A 14,979-nucleotide genomic window follows, 5' to 3' on the forward strand; every position below is an offset into this window, starting at 1 on the left:
TCTCGCGATCGGCGGACGGCGGCCACACCAAGGGGAAGCAGCACAGGATGTCCCACAAAAAGCTTAAAGGTGGACACATGGCCATCATCGAGAACTGGTACCATCAGATACCGGCCTTCACGGACGTGTTTACGGAGGAAAGCTTCTACATGTTCGCGGTCTGCTTCGTGCTGGCCACCCTCGCCGTCGTGTTTGTGCTGTCGCGGTTTATCACCCTGAAGCCGGTCGACTAGAATGGAAAATCGACTGCTGGGAGGGAACACACACACACATACATACAGAAAAACAAACTGCATAATAATAGAACCCAATGACGGTAGGCGGACGTTCGTAGCCGAACTGATGTGAAATTAATTTTCTGAACGATTTTTAATTGCTTTCTATGGCTGGAAAGAATCTTCCGGATGAAATATTCATATATCACACATGGAACGTGTTTCTGCTTGTTTGTTTCGTTTTAGGTTTTGATTTCCGAATGCACCAGTTACAGCATAACGAATCCCCGTGACGGCACTTTGGGTATGTTATCAGTTTTACTTTATCAATTTTATACACTATCTTATCGTTGAAGCAAATTTGCTCCATCGGGCAAACGGAAGCGAATCAAACAAACCGATTTGCGTCCGTAGCATGAACATGGGAAACAGATTTACATTAAAATCAGCTTAAAAATGCGCTAACGTTCCTGGGGTCACATATAAATCTAGAACTTACCTGCAATGGAGGCTCTCCAATTGCGCTTTGACGATATCGATTGATCCCAATTGGTAAAACCTCCCATCTTACTTAAACAACACACTTTACTGTGGTGCGAAAAACCAAAATCCAATCACTTTGCTTGCTTTTCCACTTGGTATGATCTACACTTCGTCGGGAAATGGCGCACGGAAAAATGAAGGTCCGATCTGTGGAGGTCCAAGTTCTATCGCAGCTATACGTGTTACAGTACAAATTCACACCAGGTGCACATTATCCCCGGGTGTCCTGTAACCCCCACCCACCTACGCACTGCGTTCAATCAACGGAATCCGATTGAGTTTTCCGAACCCTTTTTTCTTCTTCAACCAATCGTTCTCTCCCGCTCCCAAGTTGGTGGGATTCGCCTTCACAAATTTGGGCTTTTATGCAATTTCATTTGCGTTTTAGGGTTTGATTATTGTACACCGTTTGCGCGAAATTATAAAAACTGCCGATACTGGCCTCTGGAAACACGGCGGTCCACAGCTCGGGGTGCTCTCGTGCGTGCGGGTGTTTCGTGCGGAAAACTGGAATGTTTCGTGTCCCAGAGGTAAACACACACAGGCCTGGTGCGGATATCCCGTGCCAACGTTGGGCGATACATCCACCCCTCCTCCTCCCACTGGCCGTTCTGTGGCCGTTCCCAATGTTTAGAGGCGCGCGCGCGCACGCACCCGTTCGCGGTAGCACAAAAACACTGGAGAAACTTTGATGTGTTTTGGAAATGGCGTCTCAAGTTCAATGTCAAGTTAAACCGCACATACACCTGCGTTGGTACCCGTGACCGCGTACAGAGTGTGTGTTGGCGCGGGTTGCGCACTCCGACGATGCTGCCCTCGAACGATGAGCATCGGCAATATAGTGTTTTGCGGAGCGCGCGCCGTGTTTTGACCGAGAAAGTTCGGGCTCGTGACTCTCTCCTCAGCTGGTTTGGTGCGTTCCGCGCGGGCTGGTCAGTTGTGTGGGAACAAGGAGGAAAGGGGGGAGGGTGAAACAGAACGACGGAACTCAAACGTTCCCATGTCTCGTTTGCTTCCGACCGATGCATGGTTCTTTAAAGTCAGGGCCGTCGAAAGATCCATACAGTAGAGATGGAATTCAAGGAAACTCAACGAAAATTTCCTTCAATTGGAGAATGTTTGAATATTCAGTACTACAGCAAAGGGACTGTAAATTTTATTTTTCATTTCAAGTACTTTGAAACGTTTTAAAACTATTTTTTTTCCTTATCCTGGTTGCACAACCAATGCTCTGGTGTAATCGACAAAACAAATATCAATTGATTTAAAATTCTACATACTTCAATAGGATTTCACGTTCAGTTCCAAGGGGTGTTGAAAAGCAAACTTAGTATTTTTCCACAAATGATATTCACTTTGAAGAAAACCACACACATAAGTTTCAGCTGATACGAAATTGGTGCAAATGAATAACACTCTAGTTCCCGTGTAATAACACCATTTTACGAAACAAAAGGTGATTGAAATGCTTGAGCTATAAACGCGTAACTACGCTATAAGAAGGAAAGATTGCAAAGAGTTTTTCACGATAAATTTATTTCCGTAAAAAACATACAGCTGTGTCCATTCAATTACAACCATTTTTACTATTGAATTTTACTTAATATTTCATACAACGCATGAGATGCAGCATTCAGATCTGTTTTTGAAGTTTTTTGGTTTGTGTGTGAATTTTATCTACGATTAAAAATAGCAAACATTTGCTGGGGATCATAATAAGGGTTTGACATCCCTGGAAATGCGGGAACGAGATATCAGGAAACTTCTCTCGTGATTTTACTGCGAACCGCAGAGCGAGCGCCGTTTGGGGATGCGTGACGTCATAAGCAAAGGCAGCAGAATCTTTCCCCATTTCGCTCTCCCGATGCAATCGACGTTGCACAAGCTGGGAGGTTAAAAGTGCAGTGAGTGCCCCGTAAAATGCAATTTTCGCGAGAACGCTGCAGCACTCGCCGTTTTGCAATGTTTACTGGAGCATAAAAATTGAAGAACCTCCCTTTTCCTCGCCCTGCAAACATCCCACTAGCAAAGGTCAGAGCTGTAGCATCCGCGGAGAACCAGAACGTCGGGAAATGCGGATTCCGGATGAAAGTTCCCGCAGGGGAACTGCACCGGGGGAATGGGATGAAAGCGTTGCACCGTCACGAATGGAGGGTCACTCTGGCGCTCTCGTTTTCTCTTTCGCCCTGCTTCTCTTTCTTTCTCCCGTTTCGGATTACGGGGGATTTTTCTGCAACGCAATAAATTTTATTACCATTCCTTTCGGTTCCCCACCACCATCCCCAGCAGCTTCGATAACATGCCGGCCGGCTTGCCGTCCGTCTCCCCACGTGCTCCCCGGGGGCAAGCTAGAGAGATGTTCTATTTTGAACTTTTATTTGCAGAAAATTATGCTCGACGACGATCATGTTTTTATCGGGACAATGATGGAAATATTCGCATCGACTCGAATGTTTGTATTGATTTTTATGCTTTTCCAAGTTTGCCTGTCCTTGAAAGCTCACATAATGGAATACCAACTATTTTCCGTCGGTCACGTTCCTTTTCAAGATCATTGCCAGTAGATGGTTGTCGCATATTTTCCCATTTCTTTCTACCTTTTTTCCACCAATAACATAAATTAAACCCAAGTATCCCTCTCACAAAACGTTCGCGTTTGAGTGGCTTTGCCGCTCTACGACACGGAGGAACCAAAACAAAGCTAGAAAAGTCCAGAAACTACCAGTCCGGGAAATCTTTGGCCGAAGAGATGAGAGTAAAACGAAAAATAAATCAAAACAAACAGAGTTTTCTCGCACAAACACACACACACACTCCAACAAGCTTGCGAGTCTCACTTGGGGAGCGATGGGGATATTTTCCCGGTGACCTAGGCGTATACATTCTGCAGGAATTGCATTATGACCGTGAAACGATTATGGTGAACGAAAGTGAGAGCTACGGTTCAATGCTCAGCTCAACAAACTCGATTGGAAAGCAAGGAGAATTTTCCCGTGGTTGGAAATTCCTATTTTTTTTATTTAAAATTCCAAGAATCGTAAAAATGAAAACAATCCAAAGAGAACTTAAAATGTTCAGAATCCATATAATGCTCTTTATCAGACAATTGTCCGTGTTATCTCAACCTTTTCGTTGGGAGGTTGTTTGTTGCATTTGGAAACCCAAACAGATCCTTCATTACGCAACGCAAACTTTTGGTGTTGCTGTCCAAAACTTGTTTATGTCTTCCTAGGAACCAATAAGGGTAAGGACTTTTCTCTCCGTCTTAAATTTCTTCTCACGTCTCGACATAAAAACAAAACAAACTCGAGCCCACCATCTGAGATCCAACCACTGTGCCCTGTCCTTCCGGCTCCACCGTCTTGCGCAAGGATGAAGTAATACTTTAACCTTTTGGTCCCTTCTTCCCCGATCCGTCGTGTCCTTGATGCGAACACTCAGACCAAAACACACACACACACACACACATATCGAGAGAGAAACAGAAGGAGGGAGGGTTTTTCGCGCAGTAGCACCATTCAAGCGCTTGCAGTGTAGGTGAAAGTGATAGGATTGCCCTTGGGAAAAGCGGCGGTTTTCCCGGTCGCCATTTGCCATTTCACGAGCGAAAGATGCACGAAAAGCACACAATAACAACAACAAAACTGGAAGCATGAGAAGCTTTGGCGTGTGTGGGAGTGTGCTCCCTTGTTTTTTCCCTGTTTATTATTTCTTCACCCCCGAGTGCATGAGAGATGTTAGCTAGCTAACTAGCGCTGAGGTTAGTAGTTAAGGGGCTACTACTAGGAGAGCTACTTGAATATTTATAGGATTCACTCTTGTTTGGGTCTCTTTGTGGTGAATGAATGTGTAAGTTCCATTCAAACCACCTTTTTTGCTTGCTTGAGATGGGGTTTTATGTAGAAAAAGTTTCCGGAAGATTTGTATTATTTATTATTTTTCTTTACAAAAGCGATCTTCTTTGTTTGCAATGAAGATGAAAAATTATTTTATTTCGGTTAACGATTGACTTTCCTTTTACTTTATATCTATAAACCGATCAACTAACTAAACTAGTACAAGTACAAGTAAATAGTATTAGTTAATGTTTCGCTTCAGATTGAATGTTCCAGTGCTTTAAGTCTAGCTTGAATTCCTACAAATGGATATTTTCTTTATCATGAGTGGAGAATAAAACGAAATCAAGTCATTTTAGTAATATTTGTAGTACGTACATTGTTTTACTTTTAATTTTGTGGTTTCACAACTCTACCATTTTTGTTGTTTGACACTTAGATGATCATTGTAATTGACATTGAATAATTTCTACGTTACGTTTCTGCTTCATTATTGAGTTTTAATGATGTGATTATTCAGATTTTCTTACAGCCTCTATCGAATAGTATTTTAAAATGTATTTTACCAGATTCTTCTGGTAGTTTACCACTCAAATAAAACCTCTTCAAACAACTTCTTAACCCAAATCACAAATAAATAAAATGTATCGAAAGCGTTTGCAAATGGTTGAAAGGTGCAAATGAGAAGGAATCTGAGATACGGCTGCGAGCGAGCACTTTTCGTGCTTCATCCGGAGGAAGCTGGACATCCTCCTGGCCCCACAATGGTCAACCGCAGTCAAACACGCACGCACACACGCATACACTGTTATACAGCTTCCCGTCGAACCTTGCAAGACGCTGAAGCCGCCTTGGACCGGGGCAGAGGTCTATTGGGCAAGCGGTATCGAATGTACAGATGTACGCACGATTTGGTGGACCCTGTTGGTGTCTTGCCTTTTCCCATCTGGCCAGTTTTGGACCACCATCCCAAACCCCCCCCTCAGGGCCTTGAGTATGAGTTTGTGTCGGAGCGTATCGGTTTCGGTTTGCCAATTTTATGCTTCCCGTCTTTCCAACCCCGAGGCGGCGGTGTTCGTTGTATATTGGATCGACTGTTCAACTGGGTGGCTCATACGATCAGCGAACCCCATATGTAAGTGAATGCCATATCAGCTGGGGTGTGTGTACACTCTCCGGATGGGGGTCCTCTTATCGATAAACCGCTCGTGGGGCACTTCTTTATGTTTTGTTCTCTTTAGACACATACATCAGCACTTTCCACAAGACGTTGTAAAAATATTTCAAAGATGATTTCAAGCAAATCCCAAGGAGAAGTGTACGAATTTTTTGGCACGCACTGTAGTATTCAGCATTTTGACGCGGTGTTAAACATTGTGTGCCTTCCGAGCCCCCGAGGGAAAAAGCACTTCTTATTGTGACTCCAAGGAGACGTTCGCATGCGTTTGTGTGTGTGTGTGAATGGGAGAAAGGTAACAGTGGGGAAACGGTTGTCTGGGTCGCGACGATTGGCCACGGTTTCTGAAACTGGTTATTTCTTTTGTTTCGTGGTGGTTTCTTTCGCATGCTGCTTGGAAGGAGCTTGGAGCCCACTCGCGAAATTGGGCGAAACGCACGGAATAATGGCGCGGTCTCGCTTTCCTCTCGCTTGCGTCCTCCCGAAACACCTCCTCTCCGCCTTGCGAACCGTACCATCAACAGTGGTGGCCAAAAATTGACCAGCGGGTCGAGCGCGATACTGTAAAGATCTCTCGACACACGATCCCACTCATCCCCAACGACGCAGAATTATATGCTTTTATGGCATGGTTTCGTGTGTTTGTGTGTGTATGTGGTTTTCTTGGTACCTTTTCTTTATTGTTGCCGTTTTTCAGGATCGAAAAACATGGTCTCTGATATATGTGTGTCACTTTCCTCACTTCATCTTGTATGTAACTCTCTGGTCAGTCAGGTTTATCTGTCTGTCTGTCCGTCTGTCGGTCGGTCTGTCTGTCTGTCTGTCCGCCTCGGAGAGTGCTGGAAAACCTTCATGCCGTGTGTTTGTGACTAAGACTCATCAAACTGTTTAATGTCTTCTTAAGAAGATTTGGTATGCATTTCCATTGCAAGCTTCATTAAACAGTTTAATGTCTTTTAAGAAGATTATTTTGTATTTCCATTACATGCTCCTTCAAACAGTTTAATGTCTTTTTGAGAAGATTTGGTATGCATTTCCATTCCAAGCTTCGCCAGTTTAATGTCTTCTTAAGAAGATTTGTTATGCATTTCCATTTCCGAACGTTTACCACAAGCTCATGTTATACCTTTACAATAGCAACCTCTTCCCTTTTGAGTGGTGAGTCATCGCGGACTTTAGGGACTTTTGTTTTGTTTTTTGCTCCTCTCGATCAGTTTACTACCTCGTCTGATCTGTTCGAGCCTTGATCGTTGCCATGCAGCCTCAAAACTTCTCCTTGAAAGTGTACCTTAGGTGGATGGTGTTGAAAATTGACGGAATCGACGGAATTTTCCAATTCTGACATTTGCCGGATCGGCTTCCAGTTAAAAAAAGGCTTTTTACGTCTGATCTGACCTTTTACTTATCGATGTTGCTACAGTATGAAGAATTACCTTCGTTTTAAGAGTACTTGTTAAAAGTGTGGAAATATGTTTCTGTTGATACAATTTATATTTGCAACATAAAGTTTCAATGTTTTTATCTAAATTATTAAAATCCATCTTTTCAATTTGTAGATATTTTTAACTAAATAAAAATTAAGTTATATAGAACGAAAAACAAGGAAAACATCCTGGAAAAAAACAACTGGTTAAAAGTGGTCTGCTCTATTCGTGAATTATTTAAAAAAACATCCTTTTATTGTGTTCCGGGAAACCTTAAAAACTTTAATTAGGGTTTCATAGGAAATGGGAAAATTGGCTCGAAAATTTAAGCACCTTTCCGATAAGCCATAAAATATGGAATTTTGCAAAGTCGGTCGTTTTTATTTCATTTGCCTCCGTGTGTGGCTCATCGGTCGATCGAACCGTTTCGGTCATACGGTTTGCGCGGACGGTGTTCCGGAGGGTAAACGTGAGCCGCATCCATGGAGCCTCGTAATTTCGGTGGCCATTTTCGCTTCTTCGTGTTTCTTTTCCGATGCCGTTCATCTTACTACTTGATTGGCACAGTGTTTCGTGGGGGTTTTTTTGTTTGTGCCAGCCGACAGCCAGCCTCCCTCTGCCGCTTTATGCTACTTCTCTTTTATGTGCTCTGTTGCTGCCACCATCGCGGTTTGTGGCATTGATGGCCCAGTAAGACGTGCGATGTCGAAGCATCTTTTTGCCAATGTTGAGGGGTTCGAAAGGAACGAGAAAGAAAAAAAAAAGATCACTCTCTTAAGTCGATGGCGAGTCTATTTTGGCCACATCCTTCCAGACAACCCGCGAGGCTATAATTAATCCCTTCCCTAGAGGCCAAAAATAACCATCGGTTTTGATGCGCTTCAATCCGTTAGCTGCACTACTCCTTTTGGGTATTGAGCTCCCATTGGGTTTATTCGCGTGGTGAATAGATTGTAGAAGCCCTGTTTTCGGGTTTCGATTTGCAGCTAATATCATTTATTCATTGCGTTGTCTTAAGGAATATAATTGTATTATTCACTCCTTTCAAGTTGCTTTTCATGCCCCTTTCTCTCTCTCTCTTTCTCGGTCTGCTTTCTTTCTTCTGCAAATCAGCGCTAGTATTGCATGGTTATCGTTTTATCTGGCGAAAAAATACTGCCCCGAAAAATGTGAAAGTTTTCATTGCACGCAACAGGATGTCGATCGCAGAATGGGCTTATAAAGATGACACATTTCTTGTTTTTTCGTGCTCAACGAAATATTATCGTTGCTTCGCGGTTTCGGTTGTCGTCGGTTGGATAAAAAGCACGCGAAAGTCTGCAGTGATGTCGTGCCATGCAAGGGGAAAATAATTCCTTGACCTCAGGTGGTAATATACATCGTTAAAAAACACACATGAAGAGTTTTGCAAAATGTACTTTAATCTTGAATATTAAAGATCGAAAGAAGTTAGTTCAAACGATTTTTAATTTATTTATTTATTTGTTTCGATTTGTTCAGGGTACTATTCAGTCTGATTGAACTTTAAATTTTAGTGTTGCAGCTCAGTACAAAAAAATGTTTATTGTTGATCATGGTAAAACAACAAAAACAGCATTCTAACATATGGAATTGTGGAGTGAATGTTATGCTTTCGAGAGTTACGCTCCGGGAAAAAAAAAATCCCAGACGTATCTGTAAAGGCAATATATTACCACAAGGTCGTGGAAATGTGCCAGCAAGGTCGTCCCAGCCTTCGTCTGGCATAGGGTTGGGAAAAATTTGATCACATCCCATTCCAAGCCGGCGAGAGAACAGGTGTTTTCTCGCTCTTGAGCCGAGTCTGCGAACTCTTTTGAAGGTTGGTTGGTCGAGATGGAAAAACAGCTTTCATTTTCTTAGACGCCCCAGACAAACGATACGCTGCAGTGCTCTACCTTCACCTCGTGACTTTATCCAACCCAAATGCTGCCAAAAAGAAAATATGCAGAATTGGTTTCCCTTGGCGAAAGTAATCTTAAGATATTATACTTTTCAAAAACATTTCATTTCATAGGAAACACAGACGACACTTTGCGGTGCGCTCGAAAACTTGCTACGCGAACGATTTACTTGGAAATTTGATGGCGAGCAAATACGATAAGGAAAGTATCGATAAGCGGATAAGGGACAGGGACTTTTTTTTCCGCGAGTTCTTAGACACGTAGCACAAAACCGCCGGGTGCCCCATTGCAACCGAACGCGAGAGAGTGCTGAGCGAAGGCAGATTGTTTCCTCCAAAGACGTTTTCTTTCTGTTCGCTGCTTTCTGTCCCGAGAAGAGCTTTAAATTCCCCCTACTCCTAGTGGCCGCCCGAAGTACGCCACTGTGTCACGAGTTCGTTTGGGGGTTTTTTCTTTCCAATTTTCTTTTTGCTTCCTAGGAAGGTTTTTAGCAGACGCACCAAAACGTTAATGTTGACCTTCAAAATATTTACCATGGAGTGTTTCATGGTTAACAGTTTCAACGTCTGTAAAATTCTTCTTGTTTTCAGTAGATTTTCTACTTTTTTTCTAATATATTTATTTGTAAAATGGATGTTGTTTAAGCTCAATTTTCCGAACGTAAAAATGCTGTACTTACCAAAACTTGTTGTCTTATTCAAACAACGAAATATACCGTAATGAAGCCAGAAATACTTTACCCAATTTTGGGTTCACTTTTCTTGTGGAATAACACAATTACACTTTCTTCACTTAACACGCTTTTTTCTTCTAGCCACCAATCATTTATCTATCAACGAAGGATTTTTGTAATCCCCCGGGAGCTTGGCACCGCCTTCCGCCAGCTAATCGTGGTCGATTTTTCCTTATCACCTTTGGGCACAAATATATTTCTCGTCCCACACTGCCTCACATCGACGCACTCGAAATACACCGCTGGGCGAGGGTATTCTTCTACACTTTACACACTGCACTTTGGCTTGAGGAAGGATCCTACAAATACACTTGACTGACCTGTGGAAGTGTGGCGAACGGTGGCTAATCAATTGATTCTAACATCGCTCCAACCGATTATTTCACACCGTTTTTGTTTGGGGAAGCGTGAGACGCGAGTTTTCTCATAATTTCCACGAAACAGACCTAATGGGCGCAATTACTCCTTGTTAACAATGCGTGATAGCAATTTCCGCTTCAAAGGGATTGTTATACAATCTTTGTTCTACCGTTGAAATTATTGAATTTTGATTGATTTAATTTCCTTAAACTCTCACACCTATTTCGAACTTTTGACCTTAACTTCACGTTGTGTTTTAAATTTAAAAAAACCCCATTTTAATTAAAAGGAATGTTTGAATTTCATCTAACTTTTTACTTCAATTCCATGTCGGTCTTGATCTGATCATGGAATGAAGATCGGGTCGATATCATTTCTTATGGTTTTAACCCAATTTCTTGAGAATGGTGCTGTACCGCCCACTCGATTCTGCAGGACATTACGATGGTGTGGTGAATTACGCTCTCTCTCTCTCTTACACATCCACACACACACGAAAGAGTGTCCACCCTGCAGATGAAAGGATGATCGCAGGCGGGACAAAATTGGGGGCAACAAACTGTAGGAACCTTCACGATCCTCGGCCGATTCCGGCATCCGGGGATTGTCGCTGCACGAAACGACGCGCGATGCACATCAGACACACATCGTCAACATCTCGGTCGTGTGCATCGAGCGCACCAAAAAAAAACTGCACACACAGCCATTGGGAAACAAACAAAAAGGCAGAACATTTTATCCTAAACGAAACCAAACCAGAGAACGCAAAGCAGAGAGCTCCGCGGACGGCACAAAATACACGGGAACACGGATTACTTCTTTATATCTACCATCACACAAACAGAGACACACACACACCTTCACAGGCTCCCCGGCTTCGGTCCGGGGGTGGTTTCCGCAACCCCCCTTGGGAGGGGTGGGTGTGGATGGGAGGAGTCGGGTTGACGGACGTCGACGGCGCGGATGATGCGATGCTCACACACTACGCAAAACAATGCGCGAAAACGCGCCTCGACGGGACGCCGACCGGGTGGGTGGGCGAGGTAAGGAACGAGTTGTCCGGCGCGCTGTATGTCCGGTTGGCTAACGAGAATGGTGGTGGTCGGTATTGGTGGAGCCCCTCAGAGGCAGGCAGCCCCCTCCCCAATAACCAAAGTCACCAAACCAAAGAAAACCAAAGACAACGACGACGACGACGACAGCGATCGACGATGACGCAGTGTGTGCAGAGAACCAAAAGGCAGAACCGAAAAGCCTAGCTCTCGAACACTTCCAAACGCGAACAACGCAACAAGCGCGAGCACTTCCGACACCGGCGGCGGCAACGACAACCGAACAGCGATTGAACTGCGCGTCGGCGAATCGCGTAAACGCGCGCGCCCATCATCCCCAACTTGGATCCCACTCCCCCATGAGGGTGGGGGGCATTGGATCGAGGAGGGTTTGGGGGATGCACGGCCTGCACAGCCTCGCGGGAGCTCACTCTCGCGAATTTCTGTGAGCATCCGCCCCGCGCGCGGTTCTCAAGTGTGGCGGGCGGGGGGGATATTTTGGAGCATGTTGGGGGTTCGCCAGCGTGAGTGGCCAGTGGTGTACCTAATCGGGGTTTTTTGGGAGAAAGATTCACCACGTTTTCTACGGTATGTGGTTGAGATTGAGGTTCAGTGTTAATCGTGGATAGGAGAAAATTTAAATTTCTATTAAGATGTTGAAAGCCCGGATTCTATTAAGATGTTGAAAGCCCGTAGTTCGTGGACTACGATAAGGATTGCCCTCTGAGCACCACTACGTGGTTTGACTCCCAACCCTGGGCCAGGATCCTGGTCCTTTTCGTACACAAAAACTTCAAAAAATCTTCTATGGAACTCATAAATAGTGTTGGCCTACAAAATCTGACCGTTTACGCCAAAGAGTAGAGACAGAAAAATTGATTTGCTTCTTTTACAACATCGAATTATCTTTGAATCGCTCATTTTGATGGACGGATTTAAAAAACTTAAAGTTGCACGATATTTAAAGAAAATTTTAACAAAGTCTCTCCTGATTAGAGTTGTGTAATTCAGATTCATATTCATGATTTTGAATGATTCTTTGCGTTTTAGAGATCTTTTTATAAGAGATTCATGAATCCCAAAGGTACATCAACTGAAAAGTGATGAACCAAAAATGGGTAGAGGGATCCACATGAATCCCTCTGAATGAATCTTAGATGAAAGATTCATATGAATGAATCTTAGATGAAAGATTCATATGAATGAATCTCACCAAAAGATTCATAAGGCATAACGCTACTCATGATCGATATTATCTTCTAATGTAGCTCTAAATATTTTTCTTATTTTGTTGTTTGTTCTAGATTTTTTCATATTTTAACTAATTTAATCACATAATTTAACAAACTATCACATTTTATTTGGTGATAAGAAACTCATTCGTCTTTTTCAATGTCTAGTTTTGCATTCCTGCTATGCAAGTATACGATTTTCGATGTCATTGTTAATTTTAAAGTCTGATCTGTAAGGATTTACAATAAAACTCTTCAAAAACATACGAGATCAATAAACAGAAAAGGTTATTCCATGTAAAACCGGGCAGAAATCACTCAAAACCTGATACTTCAACAACGGTTGATCGAAAAGGACAACCTGGGGATGACTTGAAGTAATGTTCTTCATGTGAACTTATTTAAAGTGACAAACTTTTTGTTCAATTAAATAAGATGTTTTATATTTAACATATTAGCCACATGGAGGTATTGTGTGGTTTAAAAATCAAGTTGTAACGAAAACTTCCACCCTTATGCATCCCCACTGTGCGTGCCCTTTCTCCTTTTTGCGAAGATGATCGCTGCGAATGTGTGCTGCTCCGTGCTGCGGTTCAAGTGCACCATAATAAAAGCGTAACTGCACTCGCATATTGCTGGTTCGCCTTGTGCCTTCCCTCTATAGACCCATACTAAACGCAGTAAAGATGATGCCACCCTGTTAAAAATCATTCACTACACAAAAGTGCAACTTGATGCAAATTTTGCTTCACCAACCTTACTCCCCCTACTCGTACCCTTTGGCTTCTTCTTGGAAGGTGAGGAGCGAGAGTGAGAGATACTTTTTTGTTTGCATTTGATTCACCTCCAGTAAACGATATTCCCCCTGTAGTGTTGAGCAGCGATCGATCACTGGATTGCCGATCCAATTATGTCGATCGCATTCGAGATTTTTATTTTATGTCCGTTTACGATCACGGTGCACGATCGATGTACTTCCAAGGACATCATAGGTACACTCTACTCTACTAGTTTTTCCTCCTTGCGTGACATGCTGTCAAGAATGGTGATTGTAATACAACTTGTAACCAAGGGTCGGCGCTTAACTGACCTTAGCGAAGGTTTTTTCTTCATTCAAGGTTTTCCTGCTTGTTCCAATACGACGCATACAAACAGGGTTGGATTGGAATAGGTTTTATTGTGGTGGTGTAGTTTATCTGAACATTTCTAACTTCAGGAAAATTATTATTTTATCGTGATATGTGGCGCTGATCCGTCAGTATATCAAATCCGGCATACAAGCTGCATAAATAAAAAATCACATTTGTTTGATCAATCACACTTTCCCAAAATCCTTGTCAAGCTGGTCTCAATCCGACCGAAGACTATTCCATTTTGCCACAATCCCCTTTTTTACAAATATTGAAACAAATTAACATGTATTTAATTAGTACCGTCAACATTTGATTGTAACGTCCTGAACAAAAAAGAGAAATGTAGACAGTTAAAGCGATTTGTTTCGGTTGTTAGGAAAAAAAGTCGACCACTCGGCTTTGTTTGCGCTGTGTATATTCATTTGGTTTATTATTAACTGTATAAAGCAATAGTGGAAAATTGTTTAGCTATGATCCAACACGACCAAAACTGTGTCTTTCGTTTAAGTTAGCTTTGTTCGCCATTATCTACCATTGATCTCCTGCGCCCCTTACGCGCCTATCCATCCCGGCGGCTGTACGTTCCATAGCGTACGGGTGGTTTGAGCATGCATAGAAAACGTTTTCGCTAACTTTCGAAACCTTACATGACAGATTGAGCGTTGCTCGCCCCTTTTTAGAGTAGAGTACACGAGAACAAGAAGCAAGGCATTGGCAAAGGTTTCGTTTTCTACTTCCTTTTTTTTTAAATCGCTGGTGGGGTCAATCTTTTGTTTGCTTTTTTTATGGGACTGCTAGTCTTGCAGTTGGCATGTGCCATTCAAAAAACTTCGTGTCAATGCTGGTAGAGCGATAACGAACCCGCGGCGATATCTCGGCTGCTACTTAAAACTCAAATTGCTTTTCTTTTAACAAAAATTGTCGAGTAATGATTGAAGCCGATAAAAACCCTGATTATTTTCTTTTCGCCGCCCTAATCCTACTGAATATTGGAACGGTCCCCAAATTAGTTCGCGCGCTAATCGACCTCACTTCCAGTATTTGTTTCTCTGCTTTACCTAAATAGCTAATCGATCGTCATGGGTCATTTTTTGGATGCTCGCGAGTAAAACGGGATATCCACCATTCCTTTTTCTCACCTGTTTCCTTCTCCACGACCAGGCAATCCTTTATTTGCCTTCCTATTTTTTTGTTTGTTTTACCCTTGATTGAAACGCTCAATTTCTCTTAAAGAGCGGTGCTCTTTCGCGCGATTAAATGGGACATAATTTAAATGATGTGAAACATTGTTTTTCTTACTTATTCGTAACCTTCCACCAATGCAGATACAGATCAGTCCGACACGTGCCAAC

General features: G+C 42.8%; 1 protein-coding gene across 1 annotated transcript; it reads left to right on the forward strand.

The window, feature by feature from the left end:
• Positions 1-47: 47 nt before the first annotated feature.
• Positions 48-348, forward strand: LOC131289964 (uncharacterized). Its single transcript, XM_058319318.1, has one exon. It carries the CDS (start codon positions 48-50, stop codon positions 231-233), a length of 186 nt encoding a protein of 61 aa, XP_058175301.1. The 3' UTR covers positions 234-348.
• Positions 349-14,979: the final 14,631 nt, after the last annotated feature.

The sequence above is a fragment of the Anopheles ziemanni genome, chromosome 3 (assembly GCF_943734765.1).
Source record: "Anopheles ziemanni chromosome 3, idAnoZiCoDA_A2_x.2, whole genome shotgun sequence".
NCBI classification, from domain to species: domain Eukaryota; kingdom Metazoa; phylum Arthropoda; class Insecta; order Diptera; family Culicidae; genus Anopheles; species Anopheles ziemanni.

Bases quoted from the DNA above. Each gene is read 5' to 3' on its own strand.
- LOC131289964 (XM_058319318.1), top strand. From the start codon at position 48: ATGTCCCACAAAAAGCTTAAAGGTGGACACATGGCCATCATCGAGAAC.